Raw genomic sequence first — 23972 nt, 5'->3', positions numbered from 1 at the left:
CCCCCCACCCATACATCAACACTGGCCCACACACTTAACACACTACATACATTGCTATCCTTCTGACTGTCCTATCTTCTTATTTTTCGGCAACTTCGCTTTGGCGAGTTAACACAAGGCATTTTGACCATCTGGTAGCCCGTGTGGTTTTTTAAAATCCAGCCGATCTTTGCCTTGGGCCCTTTCCCCTCACTACTCGAGGGTAGGCTATCTTAGGAGCTGACCTTCATAAGTCAGCTGAAATAGGATGTTAGGCTAACATTAAGGAAAGATACCTTTTTGTTAAGCAACTCCTCTGCCAGATGCTCCTTCCTAGGCATCATGGCGAGGATTCGTGTAAGATTACGCATTGATGGAAATCAAATGTCCATGAAAGACATTCTCAATTGTATTTGCTCTAACTCAACTGTTGCTCCAGTGGATGTTTTTAAAACCCACGCTGGAGCAGTACTTCTCCTCTCTTCGGAAGAAGAGTTACTTCAACTCCTAAAGCATGATGTCTTGGATAAACTGAAGACTTCTGGTGTTATCCCAGTTGCACCTGACAGCTATCAAGCTCAGAGGACTGTGTTTGTGGCCAGAATCAACAGTTTTATGAAACAAAGCACTGTTAATGAAATTGTTGATAACATTAATGCCGAGAATTCTGACTTTAGGGCTGTAGAAGCACACAAATTCTCGAATCACAACAACAATAAGGTAACTTTAAAATTAATACTCGAGACACCTGAGGAGGCCAAACTTGTGTGTCAAAATGGCTTCAAATGTTTCAGTACCAGATGCACATCTGACCAAATTTCTATGGAACGTTTTGTCAGTGTGACACAATGTTTCAAGTGTTATGCCTTTGGTCATAACAACAACAAATGCAGTATACAGGGGCAAATTTGTAGCATTTGCTCTGGCCAACATTCCTATCGTGATTGTACCAATAAAAATACACCTAAATGTGTCCTCTGTAATGGAAACCATCATGCTGTTTCTGCTATTTGTCCTGAAAGAAAAAAGGAAATGCAGAAAATTCTTGACGCCAAGAAACTATCCACTTCTAAGAAGACCACTCCCCAGGCACCGCCAACCATGTCCCAAACTTCCTTCCCAGCTCTGCCTGGATCAAGTGGGACTCCTCAGGTCTCTACCAATGGTTCCAATGTTTGGAATTCTGCCCCTCTTGGAGAGCCCCAATCTAACCCTCACCTACAACAGACACAACAACAAGGTTCAGTCGCATCTCATGTGTCTCAGGTATCCACAGACGGGGATATAATGAGAGCACAACTAATGTACTTGGTGGCCAAAGACACAGCTGGTGGTGATATTCAACTCTGCTGTCGTGTTTTGAATGATATGTTAAAGGCTAATGGGATCACTCCCATCATTATCCCTGAAAATGTGAAGGCCATTATGACCCAGCCTTCTCATAACAAGAAGTATGTACCATACTCTACATCTAATAATAAGCCTAAGTCATCCCTGGCCCAGGGATCGCCCTCCTCGCAAACCCAGGTTGTCAACTCTTCTCAACCCGAAAAGTCAACACCTGAACATAACAATGCCCCAGAAAGTGGTGCCTACTCTCCCGCTATTGTAGCTGAACCTGTTGAACAGGAACTTTCCCAAGGTAACTCACCTTGCCTATCTAATATTCACTTGGAGCCTACACAGTCTCCCATTAACTCTCACGAGCCTCTGCTTCCTGAAACTGAGTATAGCATACCTCAGTTTCATGATGATGACTCTAACGACTCTAACGATTCTAATGATTCTAATGAGTCTGTTAATATTACTGCCTCTAGTGAAGATGAAGATGATGGCATTGTTAATACACAAGCTTCCACGCAAAAGTTTCCTTCTCCTATTGACGAGTCCAGCAGGGATAGTATAGATACAACACATAACATTACTTGCAGGCGTTCAGAACGCAGTGTACGAGCGAAGAATAAGCAATAATGGGGATTACAATTTTCCAACTTAATGTTCAACATTTCTTCAATAACCGTTACCTTCTTGAGGTTGAACTACATAACTACAATCCCGATGTTATACTTTTGAACGAGACAGCTGCAAGAGTTGATCAACATATTAAATTACGTGGATACTGTACTGTTGAGAAATCGAGAGGACAGTTTAGTGGTGTAGCCATCTTGGTTAAATTAGGATATACATTTAAAAATATTCATGTGGATGAAGATAACATTCTTGCAATAGAACTAACAACGTCGCATGGACAACTAGTAATAGGAACTGGATATTTTCCCCCGAGACAGCCATGTATAGAGTCAATTCCTCTACATAGGTGAGATGTTATCAACAAATTTTGTTGAAAATAAGAAAAAGTTTTGGAGTGAGATTAACAAGTTAAGAAAGCCTAGAGAACAAATTGATTTGTCAGTTAAAAATAGGAGAGGAGAGTTATTAAATGGAGAGTTAGAGGTATTGGGAAGATGGAAGGAATATTTTGAGGAATTGTTAAATGTTGATGAAGATAGGGAAGCTGTGATTTCGTGTATAGGGCAAGGAGGAATAACATCTTGTAGGAGTGAGGAAGAGCCAGTTGTGAGTGTGGGGGAAGTTCGTGAGGCAGTAGGTAAAATGAAAGGGGGTAAGGCAGCCGGGATTGATGGGATAAAGATAGAAATGTTAAAAGCAGGTGGGGATATAGTTTTGGAGTGGTTGGTGCAATTATTTAATAAATGTATGGAAGAGGGTAAGGTACCTAGGGATTGGCAGAGAGCATGCATAGTTCCTTTGTATAAAGGCAAAGGGGATAAAAGAGAGTGAAAAAATTATAGGGGGATAAGTCTGTTGAGTGTACCTGGTAAAGTGTATGGTAGAGTTATAATTGAAAGAATTAAGAGTAAGACGGAGAATAGGATAGCAGATGAACAAGGAGGCTTTAGGAAAGGTAGGGGGTGTGTGGACCAGGTGTTTACAGTGAAACATATAAGTGAACAGTATTTAGATAAGGCTAAAGAGGTCTTTGTGGCATTTATGGATTTGGAAAAGGCGTATGACAGGGTGGATAGGGGGGCAATGTGGCAGATGTTGCAAGTGTATGGTGTAGGAGGTAGGTTACTGAAAGCAGTGAAGAGTTTTTACGAGGATAGTGAGGCTCAAGTTAGAGTATGTAGGAAAGAGGGAAATTTTTCCCAGTAAAAGTAGGCCTTAGACAAGGATGTGTGATGTCACCGTGGTTGTTTAATATATTTATAGATGGGGTTGTAAGAGAAGTAAATGCGAGGGTCTTGGCAAGAGGCGTGGAGTTAAAAGATAAAGAATCACACACAAAGTGGGAGTTGTCACAGCTGCTCTTTGCTGATGACACTGTGCTCTTGGGAGATTCTGAAGAGAAGTTGCAGAGATTGGTGGATGAATTTGGTAGGGTGTGCAAAAGAAGAAAATTAAAGGTGAATACAGGAAAGAGTAAGGTTATGAGGATAACAAAAAGATTAGGTGATGAAAGATTGAATATCAGATTGGAGGGAGAGAGTATGGAGGAGGTGAACGTATTCAGATATTTGGGAGTGGACGTGTCAGCGGATGGGTCTATGAAAGATGAGGTGAATCATAGAATTGATGAGGGAAAAAGAGTGAGTGGTGCACTTAGGAGTCTGTGGAGACAAAGAACTTTGTCCTTGGAGGCAAAGAGGGGAATGTATGAGAGTATAGTTTTACCAACGCTCTTATATGGGTGTGAAGCGTGGGTGATGAATGTTGCAGCGAGGAGAAGGCTGGAGGCAGTGGAGATGTCATGTCTGAGGGCAATGTGTGGTGTGAATATAATGCAGAGAATTCGTAGTTTGGAAGTTAGGAGGAGGTGCGGGATTACCAAAACTGTTGTCCAGAGGGCTGAGGAAGGGTTGTTGAGGTGGTTCGGACATGTAGAGAGAATGGAGCGAAACAGAATGACTTCAAGAGTGTATCAGTCTGTAGTGGAAGGAAGGCGGGGTAGGGGTCGGCCTAGGAAGGGTTGGAGGGAGGGGGTAAAGGAGGTTTTGTGTGCGAGGGGCTTGGACTTCCAGCAGGCATGCGTGAGCGTGTTTGATAGGAGTGAATGGAGACAAATGGTTTTTAATACTTGACGTGCTGTTGGAGTGTGAGCAAAGTAACATTTATGAAGGGATTCAGGGAAACCGGCAGGCCGGACTTGAGTTCTGGAGATGGGAAGTACAGTGCCTGCACTCTGAAGGAGGGGTGTTAATGTTGCAGTTTAAAAACTGTAGTGTAAAGCACCCTTCTGGCAAGACAGTGATGGAGTGAATGATGGTGAAAGTTTTTCTTTTTCGGGCCACCCTGCCTTGGTGGGAATCGGCCGGTGTGATAATAAAAAAAAAAAAGGATATTAAGCAGAAATATTCCAACAATTTTAGCTGGAGATTTTAATGCTCATCACCCTGCCCTCTTTAACTGTGGAGCTGGTATTCCACTGGGTGACTTAAAAGGAAAACAACTCTTTAATATCATGACAGCTAGAAACTTGTCATTTCAAGGCCCATTCTTCAAATCGTACATTGGACCTCATCCAGGAACACCAGATATTGTACTGACAAACAGAGACTGTGACATCTTTCACTGTCGTATATCTCCTGGTGGAAATGTAGGATCTGACCATATCCCTGTTATAATACAACTACAAACTTCTCCATTTAGAATACCTGTAACTCCTAAACCCAATCTTAACACCCTAGGATTTGACCCCTTCAGGGCATATCTGGGTGAAGATGAAATTGTGTCTTTGGAAAATCTACCTTCCAGTGCAATTGATGATGCAATCAGGTCCCTGCACAATCGAATAATTGAAGCTACCAATGCAAATTGCCAATTAGCTTCCACGAAGATATACCAACAATATAAACCTACTAGGGAAATTAGAGACACTTTAAGAAATTATCAAGCAGAATGTCGAAGGCATCTTCAAACGCGACAACCACCAGCAGCTACACTGCACCGATTAAGGCACGAATTAATTAACATGATTAGTCAACACAAACGAGACATATGGAAATTTCTAGTTCTTCAAGCTAATCAATATAAACGTGAACCAGCAAAATTTTGGAGTAAGATCCGACAACTTTTAGGGGCAAAGCACAAGGCTCCTAACTACCTAGTTCATACCTTCACTGATGAGGATGATGAAGATGTTGAAATTAAACTTGACGATCCACAGGACCAGGCTAATTTGATGGGTGATGTATGGGAGAAAATTCTCTCTCACAATAATAGTCGTCAATTTAATAATAATCATTATCAGTTAGTAAATGAATGGAGAGATGAAAACTTGGATGATCTACAACCACTACCTACCATCGATACTTCAACTCTTGAAGATACCCACCCACTTACTAGACCTATTACATTACTAGAGATAAGTCAGGTTATTGGAAGAATGAGAAATAGAGCCCCTGGCCTCTCTGGAATAACAATGAAACAAATAAAGTACCTACCTAGAAATTGCAAACAGTCCTTGGTAAATATCTTTAATGCCATCTTGGCCTCAGGACATTTTCCAGTTGTTTTTAAGACTGCTAGAATGATCTTTCTTGCTAAGCCCAATAAAGACATCCACCAACCTGGGAACTATAGACCTATATCTTTACTTGAAGTCACTGGAAAAGTTCTTGAGAAAGTCATTTCCAACAGATTGAATTACTATATGGAGTTTAATCACTTGTTTACTGAAAAACAATTTGGCTTTAGAACACATAGAGGTACCAATCATGCAATAAATGTTATTTTTGACACTGTAGCAAGTCTAAAACAGCAGGGCAATCTTGCCTTAATTGCCACCAGAGATGTTCATAAAGCTTTTGATAGCTTATGGCATGATGTCCTTATATACAAACTCATTGACCTACCAGACCATAACTGGACTTTTCTCAGAGTAATTTATAATTTCTTAACTCAAAGAAAAATCATTCCCACCTTTCATGGCAAGTCGACAGAACCTTTTATACCGACGGCTGGTGTCCCACAAGGTTCTTGTCTCAGTCCACTTCTGTTTAACATTTATGTGAATGACCTTCCTCAACCAGAGTTTAATGACACAATTGTGACACAGTTTGCAGATGATGTTATTCATGTCGTCTCATCAACTCCAGTAACAGGAAAATACAAGTATGAGAGAGTCATAGAAAAAATGAATATTGAACTTCGTCGAACATCTAATTGGGAGAAGAAATGGAGAATTACGACTAATCCTGACAAGGTCCTTGTTAGCACGATAGGATGTTTTGCATCAACCATTGAAGATAAAGGGGGTATCTCCATCAGAGGTACACCTGTAGCCATTAGAAACCCTAACAAGATCTTGGGATATGAAATAGACAGGCTGCTCCACTCAACATCTCATGTAACTAAAAAGATCAACACAGCCAAAGCCGGTCTTAGCAGACTCTTTCGATTCAATCAAGCCCCTCAACATGTCAAAAAACATCTGTATAAAATGATAATAAGACCTATACTTGAATACCCTTGTGTCCCAATATCATTAACAACAAAGACCAACATGCTACGGTTACAAAGGGTCCAGAATAGAGCTCTTCGATTTATTACCAATACCAGGAGGAGAGACAGAGTTAAAATGGCAGATTTACACACACAACAAGATATCACTGCCATAAATGTACGCCTTGACACCCTAAAAAAGAAACAACTTTATACAATGCAAGAACTATACATGCCAGATAGAGAACATCCTATACAAGTGATAAATACCACCGATTACACCATCAATACTCCACCTCACAGGACTCAAAGAATGACTCTCCCACAGAGGGTTCGTCATTTTATTCATAAAGATGATTACCCTCGACCCATGATTTTGAGCAACTTACCTGACGAAGAAGATTGGATACTACCAGAACCCTTCTATGTATACTGAAAAAACCATCGCCCCCAATTAGGGAGACATCTTAAATAACTTTCTAATGTAAAATTATGCTATTGACTATTGTTGGACACCACCATTAAGAAGCTATTGTCACGAGCTCATAAACTGGCCAGAAAATATTGCCTTTCCTGTCGTATGAATATCCGTTGTGCAATCGCGAAAAAAAAAAAGAAAAAAAAAAAATCAATTGCAACTTGTATAATTACAACCAATTCAGAGTCATGTACTTATATACCTATTATATTTATGTGACTCTGATGGGTTAGTATTATACCTCTTAAAAAATAATCTTATCAATTCAAATACACTTTTTAAATTACACCAAAGTGGTTGGGCCACTTACCTTTTATATCCTACCTCTCCCCCCCCTCCAACCCTCTTCCAATATTTCCATCCTTACCCATCCTTCTTCCTTCCCCATCTTACCAAAGCTCTGGTCATTAGAAGCGAAGGATTCCCCTTCCAAACAATAATCAGTCCTCCCTCTCTCCTCCTCCTCATCTTCCATACCCCAACAAGAGTCTTCAGTAAAGGTAATTGTGATGTTATTATTGCTTATATTGATTTGTCATTCTTTTTCTGTATTTAATCTCTAAAAAAATAAAATTTTTTGTTAATACAGTGGTATCTCGGGATACAAACTTAATTCGTTCCAGAAGGCTGTTAGAGTTCCGATACCGAATGAATTTGTTCCCATAAGGAATAATGTAAATTAGATTAATCCATTTCAGACCCCCAAAAATATACCTACAAAAGCACTTACATAATTGTTCGAGTTTTGAGCTGTTCGTATCCTGAGGTACCACTGCACCTTGGGTGTCTGGAACGGATTAATTGGATTTACATTATTTCTTATGGGAAAAATGGTTTTGGTTTTTGTGAATTTTGGTTTTCAGCAGACTCTCTGGAAGAGATTAATCACAAAACCAAGGGTCCACTGTATTTGCAACAAAATCCTATGATATTACAATTGCTTCAAGGTGTAATATTCATTGAAAGAAAGAAATAAGTACAGTGGACCCCCGCTTAACGAACTTTTTTCATTCCAGTAGTATGTTCAGGTGCCAGTACTGACCGAATTTTTCCCCATAAGGAATATTGTGAAGTAGATTAGTCCATTTCAGACCCCTAAACATACACGTACAAACGCACTTACATAAATACACTTACATAATTGGTCGCATTTGGAGGTGATCGTTAAGCGGGGGTCCACTGTACTATCTTCCCTCGTTTATTGTCATTAATCCGTTCCTGGAAGTGCGACGATTATCGAAATAGACGATTTTCGAATCAATTTTCCCCATAAGAAATAATGTAAATGTGATTAATCCATTCCTGACACCCAGAAGTATTAAAACAAAATTTTTTACATGAAATATAGATGTAGCACATAAACAATACAGTGGGACAGGATGAATTAAACATTAACAGCATAACACTTACCTTTATTGGTGATTCTTCTTAGTGTATGGAAGACTGGAGGAGGAGAGAGATTGGATTAGTTACTATTTGGAAGGGCAATCCCCTTCCATCAACACCTCAGGTACCAAGTCCTTTTTTGGGGTTACATACTTCTCTTCTCTGTTTCTTAATGCCACTAGGACCAGCTTGAGAGTCACTGGAGTCCTGTCTCACAAAAAAAGTGTCCAGAGAGAGCTCTGTTTCTGGCATCTCTTTAAAACTTCCCTAAAATAGGCCAAGACTCTGTCACTGTACAAGTTGCCGATATGGCTTGCAACATCCTTCTCAGGGTGATGTTTCTCCATAAATCTTTCCATCCTACCCCACATTTCAAAAATCTCTCTAATTTCTGAAGAAGGCACCTTCTTCCATCTCTCTTCCTCCTCCTTTGCAGCAAGATTCTGAGCTGCGATCTGTTGCTGTTCCTGCTGAAGCTCTTGCAACTCCTCAGTGGTTAGCCCTTCATTGTGGTCCTCCACCAACTCTTCCACATTCTCCAAACTCACATCCAACTCCATGGAACTCCCCAATGCCACAGTAGATTTCACAACTGACATAGGCTCATCAGGGTCGGCCACAAACCCTTCAAAATCCCTCTTGTGGACACAATCTGGCCACAATTTTCTCCAAGCAACAACAGCTTCCTTGATTTCCTTTTTCTTTGCCATGATGGAAAATATGGTTGTATGGGGTTTGTTATACATCCTGGCCAGTTTGGCCACATGTACGCCACTTTCATATTGTTCAGTGATGTTTTTCTTAAATTCAGTCGTATTTCTCACCTTTTTTACCATAGGCTTGGCACTAGGAGCTTTCTTTGGAGCCATGGTAGCTTATTTAGCACTTGCAAGCACTAAAATGAATGGAATATTATGAAATATTTCGTATGAACAAGTGAGGGGACCTTTGCTCACTGGTAAACAGTGGCATACTGGCTGGGAAGGGAGGCTGAGGCAGCAGAGCCATGAGTATGCGTCCAAGTCGAATGACGATTAGCAAGTCAACCGACCATTTGCGAGCCAGTGTTTGGACGAAAATAATGCGATGATTTCTGAAAAGGACGACTATCGAGCCTGACAATTATAGAGGGACTACTCTAGTAGGGTTTGAATTTATTGAATTATCCTGAGTTAAAACTACTTAGTGTGCATTGGCTGACTTCCACTGTTAGTATCATGAAACTATAATAAATTTGGAATGAATGTCATCTTCATGCCTCTTCCACACCCTGTTTGTTGGGGATGGAACAGCAGTTCCCAGTTTCATTGTTTACTTATGCTAGTTAGGCATTCTAGTACATTGGACACAATTATCAGTTGAGTACACTAGTATGTTGGACACATTTTAAGTATGCTGGTTTTCCACTCTGAAACCATCACCATAAAATAGGTAGTCTCTTGCACCCTGGGGCTTCCTTCATCCAGAGGTTCTCAAGAGGGCTCAAGCCTGGGGAATTTCCTTGTCAGTCATCAAAGAAGGGAACCTCATAGTTACGAAGCCACTGAACAATAGATTTCATGGTATGGCAGGGACCACTTTCTTGCATAAAAATCATTACAGTACACTATGTGAAGATTTGGCAAATGATCACAGAGCAATTTTAGGTATGTTATTACATTAGTGGGGATGTATCTTTAGGCTTCCCAGGATGTGCTTTTGGTGTGTGCATTTTATCAACACTGTTCTCAAGGAACAAGATATTTACCAAATGCTCACAAGCATCCATGGCTTCTACTATTTCCTTTGTTTGATGGTCTGCCTTAAGTAATCCAGTGATCTGTGTAGTTGTCTTGTGTCAGTGACTTACTCCTTCTCACATTAATTAGTCAGTAGCCAAAAATATCTGACAGACTTGGCACTCAAGACCACATGGTGCAGGAGGGACCATGAACACAAATCTGTGCACCACACAAACCTAGAAGGTGCTTAGGATGCAGCCAGTAGCCTTAGGGAATCCTGAGATGGCCCACTATGAATTGCCGTGACAGCATAACTTTTTGTCTCTGAAAAAACCTATTAGGGTAGGATATTATTTTGGACATTATAGTATGCCAGGTGTCTCCACTTGACATACTTTAATGATGAGCACTGTAATGCTTGAACATAGAAAAGGATTGAAAATGAGAGATCATTAAATTTTTCAAGCTTTATTTACAGTTTGTTTCTTCCTAAGCATTTTGTACTTTGAATTACTCTTAATTACAAATACATATTGCCAAATTTTAGGTAAAGTGTGAAATGCAAAAACTTTATTTGTTTTGACACACCAACCATTTCCCACTGAGGTAGGGTGACATGACAAAATGAAGAAACACTTTCAGCATCATTCATTCTTATCGCTGTTTGCCAGATGTATGCCAATACTACAGTTCAGATGCCCCTGCAAACTGTGTTTAAATTAATGTGGCACTTCAGGAAGGTGTCCATCACATGCTAAGGCATGGGAAAAGACATGTACTAATGTTTTCTTAGATGACTTTTTACCTTAATAGTAATTACATTTAACCCTTAAACTGTCCAAACGTAGATCTACGTTCACATGTGTATCGCTCCGAACGTAGATCTACATTTTATTTCACATGAACGTAGATCTGTATTTGGACAGTTTAAGGGTTATTTGATGCTTTATCTGTGCAGTATAAACTAGAAGACCCACTGTTACCAACTGATCCCTTAATACTGAGTACTCAGCCACACTTTCATATGCATTTTATGTATCCAGTCTGCCTGTTGATGGTTTCAGGGGTCCTGGACAGGCCTCCTGTTTCTGCCTGACATTTTGTATTGTTAGCTCTCCTCTAAGTACACCATGTACTTTTTTGTGTTTACTAATTGAATTGTGATTTTTCACATGACTTCGAGATATCTACAATGTACCTCCTTTACTTTGGTTACTTCAAACACTACTGAGTTGGAATGTGTCTTTCACATAATCTCTATTGATCACACTCTCTCATCATTTACTAATTACCTGCACTGAAGATTTGGTAATACTTGCTAGTTACAAGTTTGTGCTAGAATTCTTTGAATGCTTTTTTGTTTTAATGCAATCAGCCATTTCCCCTGAAGGTAGGGTGATCTGAAAAAGAAGAAACCCTTCCACTATCATTCATTCAATCACTGTCTTGCTAGAATTGTGCTCACATCACACCTCAGATAACCCTCAGAGTGGCAACATCTTCACCCCTCTTTCAGAGTGAAGGGACAATACTTCCTGCCTCCAGGACATGAGTCCAGCTAACCAGTTTTCCTGAATTTTTTCATAAATGTTACCTTATTCACACTCCAAAAGCATGTCAAATCATAAAAACCACTTGCCTCTGCTCACTCCTTTGTAACACACTCACACAAGCTTGTTGAATGTTTATACTGTGTCTTAGTGATAAGGAAAACTGAGTGATATTTCATTATAATATATAATATTTCCTCATTCCAGGCACCTGGTAAATGGAATACGAGAAGGCACAATAGCTTGGAATGAGTATGTTAATAGCCAGCACTTTCATGAGGCCAGCAGGCTCCATCCACATATCTTCCTCAGCATTTGTTCCACTCTGGTTACAATGTCAGGCGCATGTAAACGAAAGATTTCTGAATTTGAAGACACGCTAACCACAAAAAAGAATTATTGCAAAAAACTCTTAAAGAAGATGGAAAAAATTGGCCCACTCCTTTGTGAATTTGGTGGAGAGAGGGATGAGGAAAATGCATTGTGGGATGCTTTGAGAGAATGTGGCAATATGGTAATGAAACTTATTGAAAATGCTGGTGCAAGAAAGAAAAATAAGGGAAATTCCTTGGATTTAAGTATAATGGTGAAATTGATTGGAAACTTTCCACTATCATTTCTTCATAAGGAGCTCCAGACTGCACTTTTGTTAGTACTGTTTGCCTTATTGGTCCAGGAAGATCTTGAGGGTACAGAAGAAAATGTATCATCACTTTTGCATATCATAAATCAGACTTTATGCTCACACTGCCAGTTTAGATTATTCAGAGTTACAGATGCAAGTTGCCTGTTAAAGTGGCTTATTAAAAAAAGATTTGATTTTCCATTATCCCTTGTTACCCAGCATATGGCAAATCTTACTCAGACATTGATGACAGAAAAGGCTAGTGTCTTACCAACTATCTTGCCAGATACTAAAATTAATTCCAAATTAACAGCTCAGGCATTGGTAGGCCAGAGCTTTGATCAGGTTTTGAATACTCTCATGTACAAGTTGACAGCTGCTGCAAGCAATGCACAACAGATAAAAGATATATCAGTATATATAACATCACCAGAGACTGCCAAAGATGCAGAGCTCTTCTTACAACCAGCAGTCTTTCTTATGGATGCTTGCCGGAAGGTAATGGATTCACTACTGTAATTCTGTTTTATTAAGTTCTTTCAAAGGGAGTTCTTTGAAGTTAAATAGCTCTTGATTCAAGGAATTGGAGCTACCCTTCCCTTTCTTGGATCAAATCTATTTACTTTCCATTCCCAATTACTGTTTGACTCGTATGGATTTAGTACTTTCCCATGAACATAATATTATAGTTACAGGACTAGCAATTTAGATGTGGAGTTATGTCATAACAGCCTTTAGTATTCACTTATTTTCTTATTTTTTGCAATCCAATCTGTAATGCATAAAATCACCAAGGTGACACCACAAATGCCTGTCTAAGGCCTGTTTTTTTGGGGGGAATACATTCTTTTCTCTCCTACATACTCTGGCTTGGGCCTTGCTTTCCTCATAAACACTTTACAGCTTTTAACAAACTACTACCTTTTCAATAGATTTGCAACACTTACTGCATCACTGCCTTGTCATCGTGTCATATGCTGTTTCCAAGTCCATAAATACTTGCAGGCCCTGCTTTACAGTGCTTTGTTTTACAGTGTTTCGCTAGTGCAATGGTTTTCAGTTATACCCATTCTTCATGTATTCATACTTCCTGCATTATATATATTCACCACTTACTATAAGCTAAGGATGAGAATATTTTAAAGAATTTTACAGCAATTTTTGTTTTAGAGCAGTAGCCTGGAACCTAACCTGCTGTATAAGTGGGGCCTGCCTGTATACAATTTCTCAGTATTGCTCACAATAAATATATTCTCCACTTACTATAAGCTAGGGACAAAAATATTTTAAGGAAAGGAATGTATGTACTGTATATGCATTACTAGGCCTAGCTCTATTTCTCACTTAATATATGATAATGTAAACATGTTATCAGTTTTTCATATGCATTTGAAAGTAAAAAAAAATGCTGCGTTTCACTTTACAGCAATTTTTGCTTTAGAGCAGTAGCCTGGAACCTAACCTGCTGTATAAGTGGGGCCTGTCTGTATACAACTTCTCAGTATTGCTCACATATGTGAGCAATACTGAGAAGTTTAATCCAAATACTTGAACCACATCCCTTTACCATGTCTCCATCCTTATTTTTTCTCTAAAATCTTACTTTCTGTCTTTCTGTTTTTTGTTTTATATTAATTCTACCATAATGTAATGTTTAATTCTACCATGTACTTTACTCAGTATTCAGCAGACTTATTTCCCTACAATTCTTATACTTCTCATTTTTTACATTGTACAAAGGCATTATGCATATATAATATATAACTGAATTGAGATTAATGATTTTTTACAGAATATCCAGCATTGTAAAGAAACACTGCATTACTTATCCTCCTGGATTCTCAAGTATTTGAAAAAGATGGATCTCACCACCACTGCTCCTCCCACGGCTGCAGCTATTCTTGCTGCTCACAGCATCATTGTCCTAACTGAAATATCTCATTATGCCATAAAGAAAAAGTTGAATTCCCAAATTTTAGAAAATGATGTTATGAATGTTAGATCCATTACAGACATCAGTGAAGATCCCGAGAATGCACAAAAAAATTGTGATCTTGAAGAGCAAACAATAAAAACCCCTCTGTGGCAAAAGTTGTTAGGTCATAGCTGCCACTTAGCCAAACTCTGTTTATCTAGTGGTCACTGTGAGTTGCAGGAGTGTACTCTTCACTACCTTATTATTGTATTGCAACATTATAGTATTTTGCAATCTCGTCTTCCCCCTGATATTTTTATTACTACATGGACAGCCTTGTCTCGGACTGATCACATACCAAGGATCATCAGTGCGCTTCCTCATAGTAAATGCATTATAAAACCTCTTTTATCAGGTGTTTCTCCAGATGACTACGAGAAGTTACTTCATGACCTACTGAAAAGCACACAGTCAGACACTACTAATTTGGTTTGTATGCTCAAGCTTTGGCAAGTGATCATTTTCAGCAAAGTATTTGGAGTAAATGGAGCTGTGAAGCGAGTGGCTCTACAACACCTTATGCCCATCCTTGTAAATCTAGTGACAGTCCACAATGCATCTGATAAGTGTACAAACCCATACCTCATCCCATTACTGGAAACCCTGAGGGAACTAATCAGCTTTGCACTTAAATTTGAGGCACAAACCATAGCCCTTGTTCTCACACCCTGTACTACAGTACATCTTCAAACAATGCCACTTGACCAGTTCAGTCAAGTAAGTTCTTATAAATTAGTATTAACCCTTTAACTGTCAAAATGTAGATCTATGTTTTTGCTGCTAGTGCTCCAAATATTTTGATTTTTTTTTTAAACAAAGAGGACAATTTTCTGTGTGTAATAAGACCAAACTAGGTAGTAGGTTGGTAGACAGCAACCACCCAGGGAGGTACTACTGTCCTGCCAAGTGAGTGTAAAATGAAAGCCTGTAATTGTTTTACATGATGGTAGGATTGCTGGTGTCCTTTTTTCTGTCTCATGAACATGTAAGATTTCAGGTATGTCTTGCTACTTCTACTTACACTTAGGTCACACTACACATACATGTACAAGCACATATATACACACCCCTCTGGGTTTTCTTCTATTTTCTTTCTAGTTCTTATTCTTGTTTATTTCCTCTTATCTCCATGGGGAAGTGGAAAAGAATTCTTCCTCCGTAAGCCATGTGTGTTGTAAGAGGCAACTAAAATGCCGGGAGCAAGGGGATAGTAATCTCTTCTCCTGTGTATATTACTAAATGTAAAAGGAGAAACTTTCGTTTTTCCTTTTGAGCCACCCCGCCTCGGTGGGATACGGCCGGTGTGTTGAAAGAAGAAAGAATAAGACCAAAAAAAAATTTCAGCACCAGTACTTATTGAGATATAAGGCAGTGAAGTTGGCACTGAATGCTCACCTGACGGAAACATGGAGTCCTGCCGCTTGCAAAAATGTTGCCAATATAACTTTTTTTTTTAATTTACATAGTTTTTTTTTTAACATTACTAAAGTTAAAAAGAGAAACTTTTGTTTTTCTTTTTGGGCCACCTTGCTTCAGTGGGATACAGCCGGTTTGTTGAAAGAAAAAGAAGAAAGAAGTTTTTTTTTTTAACGTGTCGGCCGCTTCCCACCGAGGCAGGGTGACCCAAAAAGAAAGAAAAACCCAAAAAGAAAGAAAAAACTTTCATCATCATTCAACACTTTCACCATCATTCATACATAATCACTGTCTTTGCAGGGGCGTTTAAATAAGACAGGTTAGACGTCCCTCCAAACTGCCAATATCCTAAACCCCTTCTTTAAAGTGCAGGCATTGTACTTCCCATTTCCAGGACTCAAGTCCAAAATTTCTTGACAGTGCCTCTGCCACTCTATCATTTGCTCTTCTTTTGCACTCTCTCACCACTCTTCACCTTTCTTTTACTCTCCATAAACTCTGCCCATCTTATATCACTTCTGTTTTGTAAAAACCTTTCATAAGCTACCTTTTTCTCTTTTATCACACCCTTTACCTCATCATTCCACCAATCACTCCTCTTTCCTCCTGCACCCACCCTCCTATAGCCACAAACTCTGCCCCACAGGGATATCTTGCTACTCCTACTTACACTTTGGTCACACTTCACAGACACGCACATGCATATATATATATACATACATCTAGGTTTTTCTCTTTTTTCTAAATAGCTCTTGTTCTTTTTTATTTCTTCTATTGTCCATGGGGAAGTGGAAAAGAATCTTTCCTCCGTAAGCCATGCGTGTCGTATGAGGCGACTAAAATGCTGGGAGCAATGGGCTAGTAACCCCTTCTCCTGTATACAATTACTAAAAAAGAGAAGAAGAAAAACTTTATAAAACTGGGTTGCTTAAATGTGTGTGGATGTAGTGCGGATGACAAGAAACAGATGATTGCTGATGTTATGAATGAAAAGAAGTTGGATGTCCTGGCCCTAAGCGAAACAAAGCTGAAGGGGGTAGGAGAGTTTCAGTGGGGGGAAATAAATGGGATTAAATCTGGAGTATCTGAGAGAGTTAGAGCAAAGGAAGGGGTAGCAGTAATGTTAAATGATCAGTTATGGAAGGAGAAAAGAGAATATGAATGTGTAAATTCAAGAATTATGTGGATTAAAGTAAAGGTTGGATGCGAGAAGTGGGTCATAATAAGCGTGTATGCACCTGGAGAAGAGAGGAATGCAGAGGAGAGAGAGAGATTTTGGGAGATGTTAAGTGAATGTATAGGAGCCTTTGAACCAAGTGAGAGAGTAATTGTGGTAGGGGACTTGAATGCTAAAGTAGGAGAAACTTTTAGAGAGGGTGTGGTAGGTAAGTTTGGGGTGCCAGGTGTAAATGATAATGGGAGCCCTTTGATTGAACTTTGTATAGAAAGGGGTTTAGTTATAGGTAATACATATTTTAAGAAAAAGAGGATAAATAAGTATACACGATATGATGTAGGGCGAAATGACAGTAGTTTGTTGGATTATGTATTGGTAGATAAAAGACTGTTGAGTAGACTTCAGGATGTACATGTTTATAGAGGGGCCACAGATATATCAGATCACTTTCTAGTTGTAGCTATACTGAGAGTAAAAGGTAGATGGGATACAAGGAGAATAGAAGCATCAGGGAAGAGAGAGGTGAAGGTTTATAAACTAAAAGAGGAGGCAGTTAGGGTAAGATATAAACAGCTATTGGAGGATAGATGGGCTAATGAGAGCATAGGCAATGGGGTCGAAGAGGTATGGGGTAGGTTTAAAAATGTAGTGTTAGAGTGTTCAGCAGAAGTTTGTGGTTACAGGAAAGTGGGTGCAGGAGGGAAGAGGAGCGATTGGTGGAATGATGATGTAAAGAGAGTAGTAAGGGAGAAAAAGTTAGCATATGAGAAGTTTTTACAAAGTAGAAGTGATGCAAGGAGGGAAGAGTATATGGAGAAAAAGAGAGAAGTTAAGAGAGTGGTGAAGCAATGTAAAAAGAGAGCAAATGAGAGAGTGGGTGAGATGTTATCAACAAATTTTGTTGAAAATAAGAAAAAGTTTTGGAGTGAGATTAACAAGTTAAGAAAGCCTAGAGAACAAATGGATTTGTCAGTTAAAAATAGGAGAGGAGAGTTATTAAATGGAGAGTTAGAGGTATTGGGAAGATGGAAGGAATATTTTGAGGAATTGTTAAATGTTGATGAAGATAGGGAAGCTGTGATTTCGTGTATAGGGCAAGGAGGAATAACATCTTGTAGGAGTGAGGAAGAGCCAGTTGTGAGTGTGGGGGAAGTTCGTGAGGCAGTAGGTAAAATGAAAGGGGGTAAGGCAGCCGGGATTGATGGGATAAAGATAGAAATGTTAAAAGCAGGTGGGGATATAGTTTTGGAGTGGTTGGTGCAATTATTTAATAAATGTATGGAAGAGGGTAAGGTACCTAGGGATTGGCAGAGAGCATGCATAGTTCCTTTGTATAAAGGCAAAGGGGATAAAAGAGAGTGCAAAAATTATAGGGGGATAAGTCTGTTGAGTGTACCTGGTAAAGTGTATGGTAGAGTTATAACTGAAAGAATTAAGAGTAAGACGGAGAATAGGATAGCAGATGAACAAGGAGGCTTTAGGAAAGGTAGGGGGTGTGTGGACCAGGTGTTTACAGTGAAACATATAAGTGAACAGTATTTAGATAAGGCTAAAGAGGTCTTTGTGGCATTTATGGATTTGGAAAAGGCGTATGACAGGGTGGATAGGGGGGCAATGTGGCAGATGTTGCAAGTGTATGGTGTAGGAGGTAGGTTACTGAAAGCAGTGAAGAGTTTTTACGAGGATAGTGAGGCTCAAGTTAGAGTATGTAGGAAAGAGGGAAATTTTTTCCCAGTAAAAGTAGGCCTTAGACAAGGATGTGTGATGTCACCGTGGTTGTTTAATATATTTATAGATGGGGTTGTAAGAGAAGTAAATGCGAGGGTTTTGGCAAGAGGCGTGGAGTTAAAAGATAAAGAATCACACACAAAGTGGGAGTTGTCACAGCTGCTCTTTGCTGATGACACTGTGCTCTTGGGAGATTCTGAAGAGAAGTTGCAGAGATTGGTGGATGAATTTGGTAGGGTGTGCAAAAGAAGAAAATTAAAGGTGAATACAGGAAAGAGTAAGGTTATGAGGATAACAAAAAGATTAGGTGATGAAAGATTGAATATCAGATTGGAGGGAGAGAGTATGGAGGAGGTGAACGTATTCAGATATTTGGGAGTGGACGTGTCAGCGGATGGGTCTATGAAAGATGAGGTGAATCATAGAATTGATGAGGGAAAAAGAGTGAGTGGTGCACTTAGGAGTCTGTGGAAACAAAGAACTTTGTCCTTGGAGGCAAAGAGGGGAATGTATGAGAGTATAGTTTTACCAACGCTCTTATGTGGGTGTGAAGCGTGGGTGATGAATGTTGCAGCGAGGAGAAGGCTGGAGGCAGTGGAGATGTCATGTCTGAGGGCAATGTGTGGTGTGAATATAATGCAGAGAATTCGTAGTTTGGAAGTTAGGAGGAGGTGCGGGATTACCAAAACTGTTGTCCAGAGGGCTGAGGAAGGGTTGTTGAGGTGGTTCGGACATGTAGAGAGAATGGAGCGAAACAGAATGACTTCAAGAGTGTATCAGTCTGTAGTGGAAGGAAGGCGGGGTAGGGGTCGGCCTAGGAAGGGTTGGAGGGAGGGGGTAAAGGAGGTTTTGTGTGCGAGGGGCTTGGACTTCCAGCAGGCATGCGTGAGCGTGTTTGATAGGAGTGAATAGAGACAAATGGTTTTTAATACTTGACGTCCTGTTGGAGTGTGAGCAAAGTAACATTTATGAAGGGATTCAGGGAAACCGGCAGGCCGGACTTGAGTCCTGGAGATGGGAAGTACAGTGCCTGCACTCTGAAGGAGGGGTGTTAATGTTGCAGTTTAAAAACTGTAGTGTAAAGCACCCTTCTGGCAAGACAGTGATGGAGTGAATGATGGTGAAAGTTTTTCTTTTTCGGGCCACCCTGCCTTGGTGGGAATCGGCCGGTGTGATAATAAAAAAAATATAAAAATAATAATTACAATTTATAGTAGATCTTGTGATATTGCCAATCTTTGTTCTTACACAATTATTAAGTATGGATATAATAATGAAACAGTCACAAACACATTGACAGGTGAACATGTTCACCTACCTCAGTCACATACTATTATCTAGAAATATATACAAATTTTTTATAGGTCCCAGCAGTGTTTTTAGAGGTGCTGAAGTATATGCAACTCCTTGAAGCACAGTGTCAGACTGAGTGGCACTAAATTACTGATAATGCAGTCACTCAACAATTCTACACCAGCACTGCCCCCAGTGAACCTTGGCATGTCTTATATTTCTTCTCACTGTTCCACACACGGACATGACTGTTTCTGTCTATTTTTCTCTCTGTCTGCCCATCTCTGTTTGCCTTTGTCTACCTGCCTGTCTCTGTCTGCCTGTCACTCTCTGTCTCCGTGTCTCTGTCTCATATATTACACATGTTGCAGAATAATTTCTCTGTACTCAGGGTATAGGTGATAGGACATTCTGGAAGGAATGTATCAAAATTGAAAGGATGTGGCACAAATGTTGCACATGTGTTATTATCTAGTTATTTTATATTTCCTCAACCACTTTTGGCTACATCCATCTCAAAGCCACTTAACTTGGGGTCAACATCACTTTCCTCCTAAAAGGAGTGTTAATATGACATGGCATTAGTGAATCCCTAGGGTTTACCATGCTGTTTGCTCTAACTGGTACTCATTTGAACTGGTGCCCCAACAAGGTGCTAAATAGTTCCAGATTTTTTTAATACAGCACACACTAAGTGTTAAGACTCCATTCTGTACTGCCTAGGTCTATCAGACCTCTAATTCTAAATTTAAAGGCAGGAGAAATAAAACATTGATCTACGTTTGACGCACCAGCAGTAAGAACATAGATCTATGTTTTGACAGTTAAAGGGCTAAATAAATTCTTTAGCATGACATAAAAATATATACTGCATTAAATTGTAGATTCTGCATATTTCTAAAACATCTGTTTGTAATGTGTGTCACTATAACAAACTACTTATACTGTATTAGAATTATCTTCTATAAAATATTGTATACATATTGTAACTTACAGGCTTTTACTGCTGTTGTTGATATTGTCAACTGCATTGTGCTACTCTATCCCGGTGTAGTAGCAGAGTGTGTCCCTTCAGTTTTGGCATCCATTACACACCTTGCAACATCTCTGATCACTCAGGCCAATCAAGAATACAAACTAGACGATGACCAAATAAAAGTAAGGCCTTAATAGGTATTCTGATGTTGAAGAGATACTTGCCTGTAACATATTTAATAATCATATGCTTTTAACTACAGAGTTTTGTTGTGTGTCTTGGTGCATTTGCTTGTGTGTATCTTTATAGTGACTAGGATGCAATATTTGTAATAATAAAAATTCACAGGCATAAACAAAAGGGAAATTGATTTCAATATGGATGGAAGTTATAAGGTGTTTGTTGTGTAAATGTAAGGAAGAAAACAAAGTTCTGGCTAGGGACATCAGGACGGGCTGAAGAACGATTGCATTTTGTAGGCTGTATTAGGTATGCTTTAAGAGTATGGGAAATTTTATTGTATCTGGAGAATTTAATCAATGGATGATTAAAATATGGGTATAGAGATGGAATTGAATGTTTGAAAGACTTTATTGTATATTCTGCTACCCACAAAAGCTGTTCAGCAGCTCTTGTGGATAGACCTATGTATAACTAGTTTTGTGGATAGACCTATGTATGATCTCCATGGGGAAGTGGAACAGAATTCTTCCTCCGTAAGCCATGCGTGTCGTAAGAAGCGACTAAAATGCCGGGATCAATGGGCTAGTAACCTCTTCTCCTGTATACATTACTAGAGTTAAAAAGAGAAACTTTTGTTTTTCTTTTTGGGTCACCCTGCTTTGGTGGGATATGGCCAGTTTGTTGAAAGAAAAGAAAGACCTATGTATGACTAGTTTTGTGGATAGACTTTTTTTTTTTGGGGGGGGGGGGACCTTTCCACTACTATCCTGGCCTGAGGTTGATACCTGAACTATTCTATTGATGCCTACACATAAGAATTTCCTTTTCTCTTTCATTCACTAGATTTTGATAAATTTGAAGTTGTTGCTTTTGTCTGTGATTGGGTTCTTTGTGAAGTGGTCAGGATTTACGTAATCCCCTTACTTTGGTATCTTAAATTTCACTTACGAGGCAAGTCCTGTTATGCCGCATTTGAAGAGTTGTCACTCATGTAGTCCTTTTCATAGCTTGGTGAGTGAGCTGACTTAATTCTTTGATGAAAAGACAGTCAGGGATTTTGTGGGTGAAATAACGAACTAGGGAATGTATTAAAGTGTGATAAGATTGTTCTTCGTTGAGGTTCTGTAGAATCTATCAAATGTAGCTGAAGTTTAGGATGAATATTCAGTGAGCAAAACTGGAGTTAACCCTTTCAGTGTGGCAACCCCTGATTGCAGACTTGCCTTCCAAGGTTGAAGAATTTATATTAAAAAAAAAAATTATGAAATGTTAATCTTTTTCCAGTGGTAATGAAACCAAGAGTACGAAATTTGTTGGAAAACTTATGGAATTGTGCTCTTACAAAGTTAGCGGGCTCAGTGATATTTACGCATTGGCAATTTCACCCACTTTATGTTCTGATTTTGGCCAATTCCATTGTTCCAGTCAACCAAACTCGTAGCTATTTTGCTAGTACATGTATTCCTTCTGTTTTATCAAATGAGTACAAGAAACTGCTGATTTACCTATTTCAACTACCAAATAAAGTGATCAGAAATTGGTAATTTGGCCAAATTCACACAAAATTCAACAATTGCCAATTTGAAAATAGGGTAGGGGACCTGAATGCTAAAGTAGGAGAAACTTTTAGAGAGGGTGTGGTAGGTAAGTTTGGGGTGCCAGGTGTAAATGATAATGAGAGCCCTTTGATTGAACTTTGTATAGAAAGGGGTTTAGTTATAGGTAATACATATTTTAAGAAAAAGAGGATAAATAAGTATACAAGATATGATGTAGGGCGAAATGACAGTAGTTTGTTGGATTATGTATTGGTAGATAAAAGACTGTTGAGTAGACTTCAGGATGTACATGTTTATAGAGGGGCCACAGATATATCAGATCACTTTCTAGTTGTAGCTACACTGAGAGTAAAAGGTAGATGGGATACAAGGAGAATAGAAGCATCAGGGAAGAGAGAGGTGAAGGTTTATAAACTAAAAGAGGAGGCAGTTAGGGTAAGATATAAACAGCTATTGGAGGATAGATGGGCTAATGAGAGCATATGCAATGGGGTCGAAGAGGTATGGGGTAGGTTTAAAAATGTAGTGTTAGAGTGTTCAGCAGAAGTTTGTGGTTACAGGAAAGTGGGTGCGGGAGGGAAGAGGAGCGATTGGTGGAATGATGATGTAAAGAGAGTAGTAAGGGAGAAAAAGTTAGCATATGAGAAGTTTTTACAAAGTAGAAGTGATGCAAGGAGGGAAGAGTATATGGAGAAAAAGAGAGAGGTTAAGAGAGTGGTGAAGCAATGTAAAAAGAGAGCAAATGAGAGAGTGGGTGAGATGTTATCAACAAATTTTGTTGAAAATAAGAAAAAGTTTTGGAGTGAGATTAACAAGTTAAGAAAGCCTAGAGAACAAATGGATTTGTATCCCACCGAGGCGGGGTGGCCCAAAAGGAAAAACGAAAGTTTCTCCTTTTACATTTAGTAATATATACAGGAGAAGGGGTTACTAGCTCCTTGCTCCCGGCATTTTAGTCGCCTCTTACAACACGCATGGCTTACGGAGGAAGAATTCTGTTCCACTTCCCCATGGAGGAACAAATGGATTTGTCAGTTAAAAATAGGAGAGGAGAGTTATTAAATGGAGAGTTAGAGGTATTGGGAAGATGGAGGGAATATTTTGAGGAATTGTTAAATGTTGATGAAGATAGGGAAGCTGTGATTTCGTGTATAGGACAAGGAGGAATAACATCTTGTAGGAGTGAGGAAGAGCCAGTTGTGAGTGTGGGGGAAGTTCGTGAGGCAGTAGGTAAAATGAAAGGGGGTAAGGCAGCCGGGATTGATGGGATAAAGATAGAAATGTTAAAAGCAGGTGGGGATATAGTTTTGGAGTGGTTGGTGCAATTATTTAATAAGTGTATGGAAGAGGGTAAGGTACCTAGGGATTGGCAGAGAGCATGCATAGTTCCTTTGTATAAAGGCAAAGGGGATAAAAGAGAGTGCAAAAATTATAGGGGGATAAGTCTGCTTGATTATACCT

The 23972-nt window shown here is 39.3% G+C and overlaps 1 protein-coding gene across 1 annotated transcript in view; it reads left to right on the top strand.

Annotated features, from left to right (window-relative positions):
* The window catches only part of LOC128687029 (unhealthy ribosome biogenesis protein 2 homolog), a gene marked incomplete at its 5' end in the record, with an annotated part of 159922 nt that overhangs the window by 109712 nt on the left and 26238 nt on the right, over positions 1-23972 (top strand). The window contains 3 exon segments of the mRNA XM_070082352.1: positions 11787-12702; positions 13997-14896; positions 20790-20951. Of these exon segments, the coding sequence (XP_069938453.1) occupies positions 11787-12702; positions 13997-14896; positions 20790-20951 (1978 nt within the window).

This window comes from Cherax quadricarinatus, chromosome 7, assembly GCF_038502225.1.
Source record: "Cherax quadricarinatus isolate ZL_2023a chromosome 7, ASM3850222v1, whole genome shotgun sequence".
In the NCBI taxonomy this organism is placed as follows: Eukaryota; Metazoa; Arthropoda; class Malacostraca; order Decapoda; family Parastacidae; genus Cherax; species Cherax quadricarinatus.
This window is presented reverse-complemented; position numbering and strand designations above follow the sequence as displayed.